Genomic DNA, 18,384 nt, shown 5'->3' with positions numbered 1-18,384 from the left:
TTGTAAGAGAATAAATCAGTCTGTATAATATTTCTTTCCTGACTTGTTGACAGATGCTGTTTAACCTGCATAAATAATAAATTCAAGTTTTAATCACTTATGAGAAAAATGACCCATCACTGTGGACTTAGGTTTCAAGCAGACTGCCATCACTGTCATTTTGACAATTGTATGTTGTTAGGGAAAACTTTTCCTCAATTGCCAGAATTATTGTATTTACAGCAGTAAAGCAGTTGTGGATTTCTGTTAGCGGTGTTATAGTTCAAACTTTAGCACTAAATAGTTCTCATTTAATTTCCAAGCACTTTTTATAAATTACTGAAAAATGTGTATACATGTACAAGATTAAAGGTGTACAGAATGATATATATGGAAAAGGCTTTGCAGATATATTTAATACAATATGAAGATTACCTTTAATATGGTTTCTTCATAGTATGATGAACTCCACACACCAGCTAAACTCCTGGTCTCCATAATGCTTGGTCAGGAGATAATAAAACTGATCTCTTTGCCAGAGATCCTCTTTGTAATCTTTTTCTGGTACCAAATCCCATATCACTTCCTCCATAAAAGCCGTTGTCACAACCAATTCATTGTACAAACTTTGAAAGTAGAACAGTAAAGAAAAGATAAAAAGGAGGGTGGGATATAGGTGTGTGGAGTTCATCATACTACGAAGAAACCACATTACAGGTAATCTTCATCTTCCAACCACATACACTGAGTGGACAAAACATTAGGAACACCTTCCTAATATTGAGTTGCACCCCCTTTTGCCCTCAGAACAGCCTCAATTCTTTGGGGCATGGACTCTACAAGGTGTCGAAAGCATTCCATAGGGATGCTGGCCCATGTTGACTCCAATGCTTCCCACAGTTGTGTCAAGTTGGCTGGTAGTGGATCTCTACTCCGAATAGCTTGTTCCATCTCATCCCACAGATGCTCAATTGAATTGAGATCTGGTGACTGGGCAGGCCACTGCAGTAAGCTGAATTCACTGTCATGTTCGTGGAACCATTCCTGGACAATCCTAGCCTTGTGGCATGGGGCATTATCTTGCTGAAAAAATCCATTAGCAGATGGATACACTGCTGCCATGAAGGGATGCACCTGATTGGCAATGATGTTCAGATATCCTGTGGCATTCAAACGTTGCTCCACTTTTATCAAGGGGCCCAATGTGTGCCATGAAAACACACCCCACACCATCACACCACCACCACCAGCCTGCAATGTTGACACGCGGCATGATGGATGCATGTACTCATGTGGTTTTCTCCATACCCTAGTCCTCCCATCAGTGTGAAACAACAGGAACCGGGATTCATCAGACCAGGCAATGTTTTTCCAATCCTCCAGTGTTTTTTCGTTCCTTAGCCCACTGCAACAGCAGTTTCTTGTGTTTTGCTGAAAGAAGTGGAACTCTGTTAGGTCGTCAGCTGCCATACCCCAAGTTGTGCATTCTTTTATGGGTCTTTTGGCACCAATGTTGTACTGGACTGTCAGTTGACTAACTGTAGCCCGTCTGTTGCTCTGCAAAATTCATGTCAGCCTCCTTTGGCCTCTTTCATCAATGAGCCGTTTTCGACCACTGGCCTGCCGTTGGCTGGATGTCCTTTGGGTGGTGGACCATCCTTGATACACACGGGAAACTGCTGAGCATGAAAAACCCAGCAGCGTTGCAGTTCTTGACACACTGAAACCGGCGCGCCTGGCACCTACTACCATACCCCGTTCAAAGGCACTTAAATCTTTTGTCTTGCCCATTTACCCTCTGAATGGCATACATACACAATTCATTTCTCAATTGTGCAAGGCTTAAAAATCCTTCTTTAACCTGTCTCCCCTTCATCTACACTGACTGAAGTGGATCATAGCTTTCATCTGGATTCACCTCGTCAGTCTATTTCACGGAAAGAGCAGGTGTTCCTAATGTTTTTTACACTCCGTGTATAATGAACTCCACACACAGCTAAGTAAAATTAGGCTGAAAACAAGACACATTCAAGTTTTAATGCAAATAAAAGGTCTCCAAGGAGGGCCCATTAGCAGCGTGTCAGTACCCTATGTTGGGCAGATTTTATTTTTGCTCCTATATTAATCTTACTCTGGAATTTTGATGGATCCTGAAAATGGTTTCATTCTAAGGTTACAAACAAACTTGATGCAGAAAGAGATCCAATTTAAACTTGTCTGTAAACATGGATTTTTCGTTTTGTATTTGTGTTGTGATCTCCTTACTGAGATCACCTGCATTAGATATGCAGTAGACATTTCTCTAATCTGTAGTTAGGGTCTGACTGTGGTAACCTGATTTGTTGAATACAGGTTAAGGCTCCCTTGAGGGATAATGTTTCCCTGGGGTTCTTAGGTGGTAGCCCCACCAAACACTCTAAGGGTGGGACCTACAATGTGACCCTCCCTGCCAGGTAGCCAGATGGAGATTGCAGCAATGAGAACATTGATAGAGGGTAGGTAGAACCCCTGTGCAATAGGTGGCTGAGGTATGATAATACCTGTAAATCGTGCACTGATTTTGGATCACAGCCCAGTATAAAATTCCTTCCACTCAACTGTGCGGACCTCAAACCTGAAGGTTTCCCTCCTTCAGTCTTCCTGCATCTAGCCTCAAATTGCAAAGTGATTGCGGAAACATTGATGTTGTTTTGGACCGCAGATCGCTGCTCCACTGTAGGTGGAGAGATCCTCTTTCCCCCACTCTTACAAATACGAAATCTTTAGGATCAGTGAGGAGCAACTAACAAGACTGGCTCCCTTTTATTTATTATCCAGTTAATGTTGAATTATTGTCAGGGATGAAAATGCCTTCCTGTGCCAGTTGACAAAGAAATGGATTGGATCGTGTGCCATGGCTGCTGCCCGCTGAAACTGCAGCTGCTGTTCCTCTGTTGCGAGAAAGACTACTCTTGTAAACTCTGCGGGATCTATAATCCTGGGGTATCCTCTCTGCTCTATATCCCTGATGCTCTTGTTAAGTACAGACCATATCTGGATTGTGATATCCTGTTTTAACTGGTCAATGGTTTTCAGCGCACGTCCGCTTGCTGAAAGTCTGGATGATTTTAGAGAAGGTGTGAGTTGTTTTAACCATTCCTCTGATAGGCCTGCTATCTTAATGTTTCCAATGTTTTAATGGTACAGCAATATGTTTCTAGTCACCACTTCAGGTTATGGATCCATTTATATAAGAAATGTGTTCTAAAAGGTTTTGATTATTATTATTAAGACATAACGTTTTAATGACACATTAAAATGCTTAGGGTTAAGCATCGTATCAACGACACGCAGAAAGAAACAAAGTTCTTTCAAAAGTTATAGAAGGTTCAGATCAAACCAAACACTGATTTCAAGAGATGCCTTCAGCACATCAACCAAATATCTCCTTTTCACCATTCATGTATGATTTTATATACAGTTCTTAAAGCAAAGCGTGTATCGTTTTAGATCAAACATGTCCTTTATGCTATGTACTTGCCGAGTATGACTATTCCTTTCATTTCAGTTAAAACCAGGATCCCCATGTCTGGAAATTAACAAGATTTACATACAATATGGTTATGGAAACCAATTCAATTTAAATGTAATGATCTGCTTTGTTCACTTTAAATTATGTTGATTACATTTGAAAACATTTTTTAAAATTATTTTTAGTATACTTCATACAGAGGGGTTTATGCTGTACTAGAAATAAAACTCACACAGACGGTAGCGGTCGCACTCAGCGGCAGGTTCTTCTGGTTTGGGGGTCCCACAAGAGGGTCATTCCGACCAGGGCTGCAACTTTGAAAGCAAGGTTAAGGAGTAACTCGCCAGCTGTACCCTGACGGGATTCCACAGCCACTGTAGGTCTGTGGAAAACCTGTACTGGAGATTGCCCCAACTACAGAGCTGTACTCTTGGGCAATGCACCCTGCAGACTTTTTGGGGACAAAAAGAGACTAAGGTGTGGGCAATGTAGTGATCCATGCGTCTATGTAATTGCATGTACTGTACTGTTATTCCTATTGTATTGTGTTCCTTTCCCCCTCTGTATTCCCTGCAGTTGCTGGTTGACTGTCTCTGTCTGTGTAAATGTAGCCTGCAAGTGTAGTGCTTTCTGTGCCCCTGTTATTGGCTGTTTGTCTGTACCCATTGGTTCTGGTGTGCGGCTGAGAATCAATGGGATGTATGTAAGCTCTGGTACCCGATTACAATAAAGGGGTGGAGCTACATTATTAGAGGGTGCTGTGACACCAATTGTGTGTGTGTTCTCAAAGCTAGTTACTGTTCCAGGATTGCAGTGAAGCAATTGAACTTGAATCAAGAGTGTTGTCTCCTTCCTACTGCCTGTGAACTGTTACAGTATCATGTCGTCATTTTGCACTTTCACACCAAGAAAAAAAAAAAAAACCCACACATAGGAACAATATTACAACATTACTGCCGTTTTATTTTGTATCATAGTGAAATGCATTAGTACACATGCATTACATTATACATCTATCATGTTAATTCAGATTTTTTAGCACAGGATGAACTGCTTATGTGGATGTATTTTAAAGACAGTAAGAAAGTCATCTTTTCAGCATTATAAAAAGCCAACATCCAAATACACACCAGCTCTTTCTAAATTGGAGTTCATGTTCAATTTTAAATCGGGCTATTATGCCATTCTATGCGCTGGCCTCTGCTGCAATCCAGAGACCATGAAATGTTATTTCTCCCCAGCCAGGTTTTCCCTTTCCTGGGCAGTGAAGAATATGCAACTCCAATCTCCCAGTCTGTCTTGGTTTTTACAACCACTTCCCAGCAGTGCCGTCCAAAGTTGAACTACAGCTTGTTTCTTTACAACCCCAGATCCCTTGATACTACAGTATACATATAAAAATAACCGATTATGTCACTGGCTATTTGTTGAAAGGCCAATCCGTAACTATAGCAGAGCTTAAATGTATTTATCTTTCATACAGTTGCAAGGAGCAGCAGGAGTGGATGTAACTCTTGAGTGATCTTGTGCATGTTTAAGGAGGAAGCAGTAAACTGAATGTAGGGAACAAGACGGATGACTGGAGACCCAGTAAAACTGCTTTTTTAATCTGTATGGGATACTCAGTGTCCACAAGGCCTGCTTTCTTTTTAAGCAGGGCACACAGAGGACTAAAGAATAAAAGAATACAGTAAACAGATCGCAAGGACTATTATATCTTTCAGTGTAAAATGGAACCTGATTGCAGCTGCAGCTTTAAAACAGCTACAACCAGAACATTCCTGAAAAAAGTGAACATTAAAGTGATACAGTTCTTGCATGACAAAAGGCCTTCCTGACAGATGCAGTCTGGATGGATTTAATTAAGAATGAAAGTTTTCCTTCATCAGCGACTCTTTCATGAACAATTAGCTGTTGCTTCATCAGTATGGAGTGAAATCTAAAAATAAAAGCGTTTTGGCATATTCAAGAGACTAATTCTTGAATCAAGATCTCAGACGAAGCAGATGATTGGGTGAACACAGCAAGGGCTGAGAAGACAGGCTCATCCCACCTTGTCTTCTGATCTTCAATTAACTTTTTCATTTTGGAACCTTGTAAATACCAGGCTTGCTGTACCATCACACAAAAGAATGCTCCCAGTGTACTGTACATAAAATTCAAATTCACGCATAAGAAACTAATGTTAAGGATTTGTCTATTCCACTAAATTTTGTGTATTGAAGTCACCCTGTTCATAGAACATATGGCATTTGTTTAACATTTGTTTAATACTATTACCAGTATAATCTTTACTTTTCATGATTTAAAATAAGCTAAGGTGTTGTGTGTAGGGATTCTCCTCTTCTAAAATAAATCATTTGAACAGATAGAACTACACTTTCGCTATGTGGTACATGTCTCTCTCAAGGAACCATCACTTCCAATTCAAACACAAAATGTCTCACTTTCAATCACTCGACAACACCCACAGTACAGAAATGTTTATTAACAAAAATGAGAATACATTAAAATAAACCAAAAAAAAAAAAAAAAAAAAAAAAAAAAAAAAAAAGAAGATGTAAAGCTGGTATATTCGTATCACAGAAACGGATAACGACAGAATGTGTGTACAGCACTGAAACGCTACGTTTAAAAAACCGAACTGTGCTGCTCATCCTCATCTTTAATATTAGCATCACAAGTGTATCCATGTATTATAAAAGAATAGACGCGCCTCTTTAGTGAGTTACAGGAAAACAATTATATCTCGGGTTTCTTTGACAGTTTATAAAATTACTTGACCTTCGGTCTCAATTTATAACGTCACGGAAACCCTAAATTAACTTATTTTCCTGTAACTGACTGAAGCCCATCTATTATTCTCTATATAAATCAACAACAAAATACAAATAAAGAAAAACTTCAATTGAAATGAATAACAAAAATAAAACAAAAAAACACCAAACAAATTTAGATTAAGTTTATTTAGTGTTACAGGCTTTGTCATTTCAGCACGGAGAATCCACTTAAATGAATGGCACTGAATGAATGATGATGATGATGATGATAGCGATTGTAATTGCAGATGATTTATGACACTGAAGGCTGCTCAGGGCACGATGACTATGGGGGCACTCAGGGCCTGAGTGAAATATACATTTGGCCGGAGGTCTTGTCCGTGGGTGCCCGACGGCTACCCGCATGAGGCCGGCTAGAAAAACACGAACAGTTACAGTTACATGCATCCCAGTGCCGCAGATAAGTGGCGAGGCCGCCAAACCATGAATGAATAATAAATAATTAACGCTCTCCACAGTGGCACTCTGCCACCTACCCCCCAAATATTAAATTTAATGAAAAAATCATCAGCTGAAACAAGGCCCGCCTCCCAGAGCATGACTGTGTCGGGGGAGAGAGCCCAGCCTCTCCAACCTCCAGCCTCTTCTGAGGAAAAACCTCAGAATGGAGTGGGGTAACCAGTGGTGTACCACAGGGATCAGTATTAGGTCCTCCGCTATTCCTAATCTACATTAATGATTTAGATTCTGGTATAGTAAGCAAACTTATTAAATTTGCAGACGACACAAAAGTAGGAGTGGCGGCAAACACTGTTGCAGCAGCAAAGGTCATTCACAATGATCTAGACAAGATTCAGAACTGGGCAGACACATGGCAAATGACATTTAATAGAGAAAAGTGTAAGGTACTGCACGCAGGAAATAAAAATGTACATTATAAATATCATATGGGAGATACTGAAATTGGAGAAGGAATCTATGAAAAAGACCTAGCAGTTTTTATTGACTCAGAAATGTCTTCATCTAGACAATGTGGGGAAGCTATAAAAAAAAGGCTAACAAGATGCTCGGATACATTGTGAAAAGTGTTGAATTTAAATCAAGGGAAGTAATGTTAAAACTGTACAATGCACTAGTAAGACCTCATCTTGAATACTGTGTGCAGTTCTGGTCACCTCGCTATAAAAAAGATATTGCTGCTCTAGAAAGAGTGCAAAGAAGAGCGACTAATTCTGGAATAGAATTATTCCAGGCTTAAAAGGCATGTCATATGCAGACAGGCTAAAAGAATTGAATCTGTTCAGTCTTGAACAAAGACGACTACGTGGCGACCTAATTCAAGCATTCAAAATTCTAAAAGGTATTGACAGTGTCGACCCAAGGGACTTCTTCAGCCTGAAAAAAGAAACAAGGACCAGGGGTCACAAATGGAGGTTAGACAAAGGGGCATTCAGAACAGAAAATAGGAGGCACTTTTTTTACACAGAGAATTGTGAGGGTCTGGAATGTTGTTGAAGCTGACACCCTGGGATCCTTCACAAAATCTCATCAAGCAGCTTCTTGATCAATAAGCTACTAACAACCAAACGAGCAAGATGGGCTGAATGGCCTCCTCTCATTTGTAAACTTTCTTATGTTCTTAACCTGACCACGCACCCCGCAGAACTAAATATGAACCGCTCAGCACTCGGGTAAGGAAAAACCCCCTATTCGCAATTAAATTTTTTTAAGGGGGAAACATCAGGAAATCTGTGGCTGTAAGCAGTCAACTCCCATTTCGGCTTCCCAGCGTTTGACTGAGCAGCCGAAACAAAAAGAAGCAACAAGAGAGAATCACACACAGAGCTTTTATGTGCTTGCTGATGATGTATTGGTTAGGGATGGATTCTCCTTCCAGAAAAGCAACCAAGTTTACAATTCTTTAGTGAAAATAGCGGGACACAGTGGGGGAAAAAAAAAAAAAAAAAGTAAAAAACGTTTGAGAACCCCTGTCCTACAGCCAAGGTGTTATCTTGCCCTGAAATAAATACATTTGAGCAACCAGCACTTGCCAATATTCATTGCAGTTCAAGTAAATAAATAATAAAAAATAAAAATCATCCAAATATACTTATTTATGAATAGATGTTGATGAGATCTACAAGAATCGAGCAAAACATTTTGGTATCCGCGGATTTTGGATTTTTTAAGTTGCATTTAAGCATTGCTTATGGCCATTTTGGTGAGGTTAAAGTACCACATAGTCCTAACTGAACTGGCGTTATTATTCAATATTGCATTTTCTGGGGTTAGATCTAGAGTAAAAAGGTGACAGAGTGTGTTTCCAGTGGCACTAGCTTGGAGCTGAGGTGTTATCAACTTGCATGTGGAATTTAGATTTGTTACAGTGACACATTTGAAAGTACCAAAACCTCACTTGGGCCATCAGAGATATCAGGTAAGTGATGTTCAGCATTGCAATAAAATTGACGTGTGGATAAGGGGTTGTGCAAGCAACCCCAATGATTAATCTTGTGTCTGCATCAAACGTTAGGATAATAATTTTCTGAACTTAAGCATTTTAGCTGGATATAAATATAGAGACAGTTTCTGGAATTAACAGTAACCAAAATCAATATTCTAAATATAGTGCTCTATAAGGCCCTAATGTCACAGTTCACTTCAAATGAATTTACAAAAGCAACTATGATGAAAAAAAATAATGCACAGTATCTAAAAATGTTTAATGAATAACTTACATTACCATAGATTTTCTCATTTGCTTTGTTTTTGGAGGAAGCACTGTGTAACTGCACAATAATAAAGACTGACTGATTTGCCATGCAAGAACAAAAAAAAAAAAACAGGCTGTGACAGTTAAACACGTACATTGTAGCATTGAAAGTATGGGCTTTGTATCAGAAAACTGATGACAGAAATCATGTGTGCACTAATTTATTTTATTTCATTTTTATAAAAATAAAATAGGGATTGATTTTAGAAGGGCAGTAAAACACGACTGATGTATCTTCTTAAAGGATAGCCGAGTGCTGACTATCTCTTTCCCGACTTGTTGACAGATGCAGTTTAACCTGCATAAATAATAAATTCAAATTTTAATCACTTCTGGAGAACAATGACTCCCATCACTGTGGACTTGGGTTTCAAGCAGTCTGCCTTCACAACCATATGTTGGGAAAAGGTTCTCTCAACTGCCAGAATAACCATTTAAAGCAGTGGATTTCTGCTAGGGGTGTTATAGTTTGAAACTTTAGCATTAAACAGTTTCCATTTCTAATCATTTATGAATTACTGCAACAACTGTATACATGAACAAAATGTGTACAGAATTCATTTCCATATGGAAAACGACTTTAAGTATAATATGAACATATTTTTAGGTCAGGACACCTGTCATCAGGTTCGGTTATCTGGCAGCTAACAACTCCTGCATTGCAGATTATTGCTTAAGCATGCAAGCTGATCAGAGTCATACAAAACGTTAGGGTTAGCCAATAGGACCAGACGTGGAACAGTTGAATAGTACAGATCAGAATGCAAGCCTAAACAAAGACAGCAAATGGGCTGAAGTTAGCTGCATAGCTCTTACCATTCAGAATAAACAGGATTTAAAAGATTCATTAGAAGAGGTTCTGCAGAGTGTTCTAGGTGGATACTTCGGTCTACACAAAATTCTGCCGATAGCTACATTTTTGGACCAGTAGTTTGTAGCTGGAATCTTGACTGCAGTAAAATGTAGTACCACTACCAGTCGGGTGAACCGGTGCATGTTGTGGACTATCCTGCAACACCGGCTCTCTGCTTCAGGTCACTATTCCAGTGTCACTCTGCAGGCGCAAAATTTAGAACGGGTACCGTTCAGCAGCCGTAACTTTTGTTCTTTACAGTCTTTAGCAGCACAGCTCCAGTCACCACATTCCTGTCATTGAGTGCAAGTTGATTAACTTCACCTCCCTACACCAGTGTCAAGGTCAGCTTCGCCCCTTTCTAAGCCCCTTTCTAATCCCCCACCCCCTCCGTGAATGACACAAGACAATTTATAAAAAAAAAGGTACAGGTTTATTCAAGTTCGACTGCTTCTCTAGGATCTGACAATTTTCTAGACGACCCTTTTGAGGAAGAGCATTACAAGAGATACCAGGAGCAGCAAACCAAGCAGCCCCAGGAGACCATGGAAGTGGGTCCAGTGCTTCTCTGAAAGAGGAGGAATAAATAAATAATAAATTACACACACTTTGGTGGCAAACAAAAGGATTTAGGTGCTCAAATGAGGAATAAATTAAGCATCAGGTCAGGCACTTTACCCAGACCTAAATACCAGTCAATTTCAGTTGTTTTTGAGCTTTGGTCAAAGCCAAAACAGGCCTATCTCCATCTTTAAAAAGGGAACAATAAATGAAAGGATTAGTACTGTTGCAATACAACATCTCCGAAATCACTTGCCCATTTGTTCACAGGACACATTCTCATCCAAAGTGAAGGTTCCTTCACTGACAGCGACGAAGCCGGTATGACCAGGAGCAGCTCGCTTATCTACGTTTGATTTCCCAGGACAGGGCTTTCCTGCACAGCGCCCTCCCACACCAAGATCTACTGGAACAGGCATCTCTGTGGAAGGAGGAGTTATCTGGAACATTATCAAGTGGTATAACTATTGCCCAAATTTGTGAACCAGGGGAGGATAATTTAAAACAAATACTTTAGGGAGAAGTCTCTGAAAAGCATAAGATAGAAGACTTAATGCTGCAATAATTGAAGGCTTGATCTAAAATGGAACATACCTCTCCCATCAAAGCATCCTTCATTACAAACACTGCGTTCTGGGGAACACACTTCAGTTGAACACATAAAATAGATCTAAAAAGAAAGTAAATGGAGTTAGAGCAGCTGTAGATCTGCATGTCTAGAATATACCATTAATGGACTAGGCATTTGGAGGCAAGCTTGAGTATGATTGGACCACTATAAAAGATTCTCACTTCCTCATCCAAACGCTGCTTGGTCTTGTAGTCCAGGAACTGGAAGATTTCTATTTCAAAGCGTCGAGTGTGCTTGGATACAGGCATGTTATTGTATTTGACATGGAGGCCAGCAGCACTGCTATAATCCAGGATGCTGGGGCAACTGTGGGTAGGTATTTCAGAATGGAGAGTCAGACACTTTCAACGGGGAGGACTTAATATGACAACCATATTATATGTATTATCTGAGACAACCTAAAAAGCTTGCATTTGTTATAGTAACTTGCAAAAGAGACTTAATTAGGTGTTTGCAGCCAACAATATTGGTTAATGGGCCAGTCACCTAAGCTGTTGCTAAAATTACAATACTATATGAACTTCTCAAAAACAAAAGGTTATTGTGTAACTGTTGAGTGGGTAAGTGTCTGAAGGGTTGATTTCAGAAGGAAAAAGAGAAGTGGTCAGCAATTTGATTATTGGTCTGGCAGAAGCTATTGGATAAAGCCCTGGAAATGTTGCTTTGTTACAAAATAGATAAAAATCAGGATTAACACCGTCAATGATGCAGGACACTCACCCTTCATAGAGGATCACCCAGGCAGCTTGAGAAGGCTGGGGATAGGCGATGCAGTAGTGGACCAGCAGAACTACATTGGATTCAGGGGGGTTTACAAGCTGCACTTCCAGATGCACCTTGCTTCCAAGCAAGAATCTGATTGGCAAATGGGACAATGGGTGGAAAGTTGTGTAGCTGGCATCTGCAAGAGATAAGTGCATTAGAATAACCAGACTCAAGGTACTGCATGTACTTCAGTGTCAACACAACCCATTGAAAGAAAAGACTCTCCACAGCCAGACACATCTGGCAGTCATGGGAGAGTCATGATGCTCAACATAGCACTACAGTTCCACAAGACTAAAATGGGATAAGTTATACCAAAAGACATTACCTTTGTCACATCAAGTATATCGCAACCTTTAAATGTTTATAAAATAAAGAGCAGCAAGAATTTAGTTCAATTACCTGTGGCAATTCTTAACCTAACCCCAAGGGATCCAAAAGCCAAGGCTGCTGATGGAGGCGGTGGGTTCACCACCAAGTAACCAGTGCTGGCCAAGTTTCCTTTAGAATAGCGACATTCCACCTGGAAACTGCAGTGCGGAGAGGTGACAACGAAGATAAAATAATAAATTTAGTTAACACAGATTTCCCCATTTCAGTACAAAAACATTAGAGGGCTTTTAGTCCTAGAGAAAATGTATTTCTACCCATCCATTACAACCAGCAGTGCATGCTGCAAAATAACTTTCCTTTCAGCAAGAGGGTTAATTGGCTGCCTATTCCCAGCCACTGTAAAAGAGATTACCGGTAAGAGTTGTCTCTGGTAATTTCTCCAAACACCTGCCCGGTCCCTTGAACCAAGCCATGAACTTCAGCAAGATAGACTGTAGTCTCTGCCACCATCTACACAAGAAAGCGTAGAGGGGAGAATATTGTAGCTGATAAAGCATTGTAATCAAATGGGCCAGCAAAAAACCAATGGTACTCCATCAGATTAACACACCACCCCTTAAAACATATGACTACAAAATATAGACTGTAATGCCCCAAAGTCCTAATACTACAAAAGCAATGTCAAAATTGCAATACCCATAGGAAAAGTAACTTACAAAGACATGTGTCCCACAGTCAGTCACTGGGAATTTGAAGATAGCAAAGTCTGGAGTGCAGATTACAGGGGCACAGGATTGGTTTCCAGCAATTACTAGACTACCAGGATCTATATCTGGCTTGGCCGAGGTGCGGTAAACTGCAAATACAAAATGCCCATCTGCTGTGCATGCTGAAAAGTACAAGCAGAGAAATTGCTACATTAAAACACAAAAACATGCAATCGTGACACTTGTAGGAAATCTTACTGGGGGGGTGGGGGGCGCGTTTAGTTGAAGGACCATTAACCTGTACAGCAAAGCTGGAATGCAGGTAAATGATATAGGTCTTTCTTCCACCTCCCCCCTAAATAGTCAAGTTTTCCTATACAAGCTGTTCAAAGTTAATATGAATTGCTCATTAGATGAGCAGTGCTATATCAAAAGTGTAAAACCAAGCCATACCATCCATAGGATAGTAACACTGGGAAGTTCTTGCATCCACACAACATCCATTGGCCACACACAGCTGTGGATCAACATTTGGTGGACCACAAGCAACCTGCTGATTTATTGGTAGCTTGCACCCTGTAAAACAGTAAACTTCAATGTTTCAGGTTGTATAGGGAAGACCCTGTAGTTTAGGCTTCAATATCCTCAGGCAGGGAAATTGTCAACTTCCGTTGTCAAGAGGCACATTGTATACAAGTAAAAACATCATGATGTAGCAACAGCATTTGGCAGACAAGGAACACCAGACTTGAGCACTCCTGCATTATGAAGAAATATCCAGTGAACAAACACTTACCCTCACGTGGTACTAGACCAGGAACAGGACACTTAGCCTCTATATCTCCTCGCTCCCCAGTAAGACTTGTGTAAATCACTTTCAGGATATAGAAGTTGTTCTAGAAGTGGATCATTGACAGTATTTTGATCACTTGTAATATAAAAATAGGTATGAAATTTGTGATTTCCCTCAGCTTACCAGTATCTTGACATTACAGGCCTTGTAAGGAGCAGTCAAGATGTTCTTGCCATTTTCCCTCACCAAATTGTAGCCACAAGTCTTGGGAGCACTGGAAACAGCTACCAAGTTACTGGATTCATCTATAACAAATGCCACATTTAGAGCATGATTCCCCCATTTACAGCACCCAAATTACTGAGTAGCACTACCACTCACCCATTAATTTAACCTCTTCTAGAAGTCCCTCAGGAAGCTCCACTGTCATGCAAGTATCACTGCAGAGGACAGAAACCCCAAAGGGAGGGCGCGGTGAGCCTGTTGGTAGGGCTGCGCTGGTTGGACATTTCATGCCCACATATCCAAATACCCCCTCAGTGGTGGTATAGTGTAGGGTCAGGGCATAATTCTTTTTCTGCAGAGGAAAGAGAGGAGTTTGGACAAGATGCTGGGAGTAAGTCACCAGAATACAGTTCTTCAAGCACATCTAAAATATATGCATCAGCTAATCTGCTGACAACTATAAAATAAGGGCCCTCTATCAATAGAGAAATGGAAGTTTATTCTGAAAAGGAATCTTACCAGTATTTTAACATTACAGGTTGTGTAGGGGGTTTCGAAAATGTTCCGTCCTTCACCCTCTACCAGACTATAGTTGCAGTACTTAGGGGCATCTTTAACAGGAACCAGACTATTAGATTGATCTACAAAGAGAGAGTACCAGACATTAAAAATGTCCCTCAACTCTAACAAAGAAATAACCCACACAACCAACCTATTAGTAAGACTTCTTCCAGGGGGCCTGGAGGGAGCACCACCATCATGGTAGAGGATCTGCAGATAGTAGTTGCAATAGGCACTGGTTCTGTTGGCTTCCTAGTGGTGGTTGTAGGTGTAGGGGCTTTTGTTGGTTCTCCAGCACTGGTGGGACATTTCATCACCACATGCCCTTTTTCTCCACCAGTTGTCTGATACCAAATTTTCAAAACATAGTTTTTATTCTAGGACAGATAACATCTTAATTACTAGTATATCGATCGATTGTTGAGCTTTTAATTGGCATCAAACAACATGCTGGATATCTGATCAAAAGGATTACCAGTATCCTGACATCACAGGCTGTGTATGGGGTTATGAAGAAGGTCCTTCCATTTCCCTGCAACAAGGTGTAATTGCAGTACTTGGGAGCATCAGTGACAGCTACCCACTTGTTGGATTTATCTACAAAGATAAGGGAAAGTTGCTATAAAAGACTCCCTACAGTGCCAGACATGATACCCTCCAAAATCTAACAAAAGCCTAACTCACCTAGAAACATGACATGTTTTAGAGGTTCCTTGGGTAGTTCCACCACCATACGGAAAGCTGTGCAGACCACAGTTGCAGGGGCCTTGGTTGGCTTCCTAGTTGTTGAAGTAGGGGCCTCCGTTGGATCTCCAGCACTAGCTGGGCATTCCATCTGGACCAACTCTTGTTCCCCATTAGATGTTATGTATATTAAAGTCAGGACATATTTATTCTGGAAGGAAAGCAAGTAAACATTTTTACTAAATGTATTCAGCACCTCCCATTTTGACCACGATAAAATTGTGGGTGGACAACCAAAGCAATAGAAGAATTACCCATATTGCATTTAAATACGGCACAGCTCAGTTTAGATCATTTATTTAAACTGAAGGACTCTTACCAGCATCTTGATACAGGCCGTGTAAGGAGCCGTGAAGATATACTTTCCCTTTTCCTGCACCAAACTGTATCCACACCAACTCCGAGCCTCACTAACAGGGACCAGCTTTTTGGCATTATCTGCAAGACAAGGTTTCCATGAGATTTGATCTGTCCCATATTAATTAGTTCCCTCCCAAAGTTATGAGTTAGCCAAGCTTACCTATTATTTTAAGTTCTGTTGCAGACCCAGGCAGCTCTATGGCCATGTGCGAGACCTTGCAGGAGTGTTTAGTGGTTGTGGGGGGAGGAGTTTCTGATGGTTCTCCAGTACTGGTTGGACATTTCATACCCACATAGACAAATACCCCCTCAGTGGTGGTATAGTATAGGTTCAGGACATAATTCTTATTCTGCAGAGGAAAGGGAAGAGTTTGGATAAGATGCTAGAGTACTCATATGGTGGAGAAAGTATAATACAATTACTTTAATATATATTTGGGTCTGCGACTAACCGGATTCTAACTTGATAAAGACTAGATCCGCCACGGCAGTCACTGACTGTTTGAGGTTTCCCCCCATTTAAATTACTCTGGTGTCAAAGTTACGCGGTTGTCCGTTTATGACTTTTCCCCAAATACATGTATTTAAATACCCTGATGGCATTTAAAAGGCAGGAGCATGAAAATAAGGAAGATATAATCCCATCCACCTAGAACCGCCAAAAGCAGTCATTTTGATTGCCTTTTACAATACATGTTTTTATTTGGAATTAACCTGCAATATTTTGTATATAAGCCTGCTATCTCTACTGGACCTGGCAGCCATCAATTCCTTTGTTTTCTACAAGGAACGCACTGTGGAAAATAAAAGTCAGTAGGAGAGAATTAATCTTGAAGCCCGGCACAGCACATCAGCAGAAACATTTCGATCAGAAAACTGCAAAGCAGCAGGCTACTGCACTGACTGACACATGCAAGAGAACATAGGTTACTTTCATGTTTACAGTTTTCTATGTACACAGACCTGTTTACACACAAGATTCTTTCGACATGAAAATAGTTTTTGTAGTGCTTTGTGGCAACTGAGAACTTTAATTGTTCATTTAAAAATGGCGTTTTGGCTGTGCAAATGTTTGATATGATGTGCTTGAATAAAGCTCGAGTTGTATCGGATAGTTTCTCACTTTAATATTGAGGATTCAAATGTAACTGTCAATGAATGCTGGCAGCAGTTTTAAGTACGAGTATAACCGTGGCAATTCTAGTGTTAACAGACTCGAGACAATCTGGGCAAGTTCAACCCCCTCCCAGATCCACTCTTGGAAGAGAATGAGCCCTTCTGAAAGAATGGACTTAATTTGATTACAATCTGGTGAAGAGCAGTTTTATAATCTGTGAACAAAAGCCCTGCTGTGAGGGTCAGCTACGCGGAACAAAAACAAATGCAGATCTTCATCAGAACAGTTGTCCTTTGTTTACATGGGAACATACAATATTCCAGATTAGGACTGAATACAAAGTGATCAGATTTGCCCTCTACCACAATTTGCAAAACTGTCCAATGTGGAGTAACTGCCCCCTTGTGGATAATGGAGGGTATGTCAAACTGAAACTAGCTATGCATGAAGTTCCTAATTGTATTAATTGAGAACATGCTTGTAACCAGTTACATTTACAAAACAGTGCACATTTAGTACAATAGCATTACAATAATCTCAATTGAAGGAATCAAAAAAAAAAAAAAAAAAAAAAAAGCAAATGTTTCGATACATATGTTTGGTATGAATCTGAGAAATGGCAAAATTAAATGGACAATAAAAAATTCTGCAAGACTTCCGAGGAGGTAATCTAATCTTTTGAAAAGTGTACTGAATGCAAAACTCATTGCAATAGTAATTGGGTGGTGCTATGAACCTCCTTAAAGTTAATCCTTTTCTTAGGACAAACTGGGAATAAGTCAATGCGATTCGAGAATTTGAGAAGAGCATCCCCCCCACCGTCCTCAAACATAGCGACCATAGGCCATTTTGAAACACTCAAACTTGCTTCCTGTATTTCAACAACTTGTTTACGGAATTAAATAGGATCTAAGTGATAAAGTTCATTTTAAATATAAAACTGTGCAGCTTAAAAAAAACGACGAAAACTCGTACGAGAAAAAAACGACGAGAGCCCTCATCTAATGGTATCTCTACGCTTGCCTTTTCATCCTTTTGGAATCCAGAGCTACAAGAAATCACCGACTTCTCAAGGTATTTGCTGAAAGACCGCATCTCTCTACAGTTAGGAGGGGAGGTATGCAGCTGACTGACAAAACAATGTGCAGATTTTGCAACAGACGGCTGGAATGGGATTCAAAATACACCATCGTTAAGCATTAGCGTTTAATGCTTTTGGGCAAAAATATACCTTGCTAGGATTTTGTATGAAAATATGCCAATTCTGTGTTTTATTTCAAGTAGTTCAAGCTATAACAAAGCAAATGCAGTTTTAGTTTTGAAATGAATGATTCTGGTTTGGTTAGTGGTTTAAATACTGAACAACTCCAAGCTTCTTGTATACTGGAGCTCTGCTTCACTGCAACAGGATTGAAATACAATTCCTATCTTTAATGGGTAGTTTGTATGTGCAATTATGACAAACCCACAATATTAGAGCAGAAAAAATTTCTAATTCTCATTGCATTATTATAGAGGACATAGGCAGTATTTTCTGTACTGTAAATAGACAGTTAAATAGTGGGGGACTTGATGTACGTTACTGCCGCTATGAGAAATTCTAGCAATAATTAATTCTATGTAAAAAAAATCTATTATATAACATATCTATTATCGCACATATCTATTATCACATACATACAGAATCTTAC

General features: G+C 40.0%; 1 protein-coding gene across 1 annotated transcript in view; it reads right to left on the bottom strand.

The window, feature by feature from the left end:
• Positions 1-10,291: 10,291 nt before the first annotated feature.
• Positions 10,292-18,384, bottom strand: part of LOC121321161 — a 29,335-nt gene continuing 21,242 nt past the window's right edge. Inside the window, exons 24-41 of the mRNA XM_041260060.1 lie at positions 15,737-15,926; positions 15,536-15,654; positions 15,157-15,367; positions 14,948-15,069; positions 14,624-14,849; positions 14,431-14,552; positions 14,068-14,263; positions 13,870-13,991; positions 13,690-13,789; positions 13,347-13,469; positions 12,903-13,075; positions 12,599-12,696; positions 12,256-12,383; positions 11,809-11,989; positions 11,250-11,394; positions 11,052-11,127; positions 10,714-10,878; positions 10,292-10,464 (exon numbers count right to left, since the gene is read on the bottom strand). Of these exons, the coding sequence (XP_041115994.1) occupies positions 10,370-10,464; positions 10,714-10,878; positions 11,052-11,127; positions 11,250-11,394; positions 11,809-11,989; positions 12,256-12,383; positions 12,599-12,696; positions 12,903-13,075; positions 13,347-13,469; positions 13,690-13,789; positions 13,870-13,991; positions 14,068-14,263; positions 14,431-14,552; positions 14,624-14,849; positions 14,948-15,069; positions 15,157-15,367; positions 15,536-15,654; positions 15,737-15,926 (2,592 nt within the window). The 3' untranslated portion in view covers positions 10,292-10,369. The remainder of the gene's footprint in view (positions 10,465-10,713; positions 10,879-11,051; positions 11,128-11,249; positions 11,395-11,808; positions 11,990-12,255; positions 12,384-12,598; positions 12,697-12,902; positions 13,076-13,346; positions 13,470-13,689; positions 13,790-13,869; positions 13,992-14,067; positions 14,264-14,430; positions 14,553-14,623; positions 14,850-14,947; positions 15,070-15,156; positions 15,368-15,535; positions 15,655-15,736; positions 15,927-18,384) is intronic.

This window comes from Polyodon spathula, chromosome 9 (genome assembly GCF_017654505.1).
Source record: "Polyodon spathula isolate WHYD16114869_AA chromosome 9, ASM1765450v1, whole genome shotgun sequence".
Taxonomy (NCBI): domain Eukaryota; kingdom Metazoa; phylum Chordata; class Actinopteri; order Acipenseriformes; family Polyodontidae; genus Polyodon; species Polyodon spathula.
This window is presented reverse-complemented; position numbering and strand designations above follow the sequence as displayed.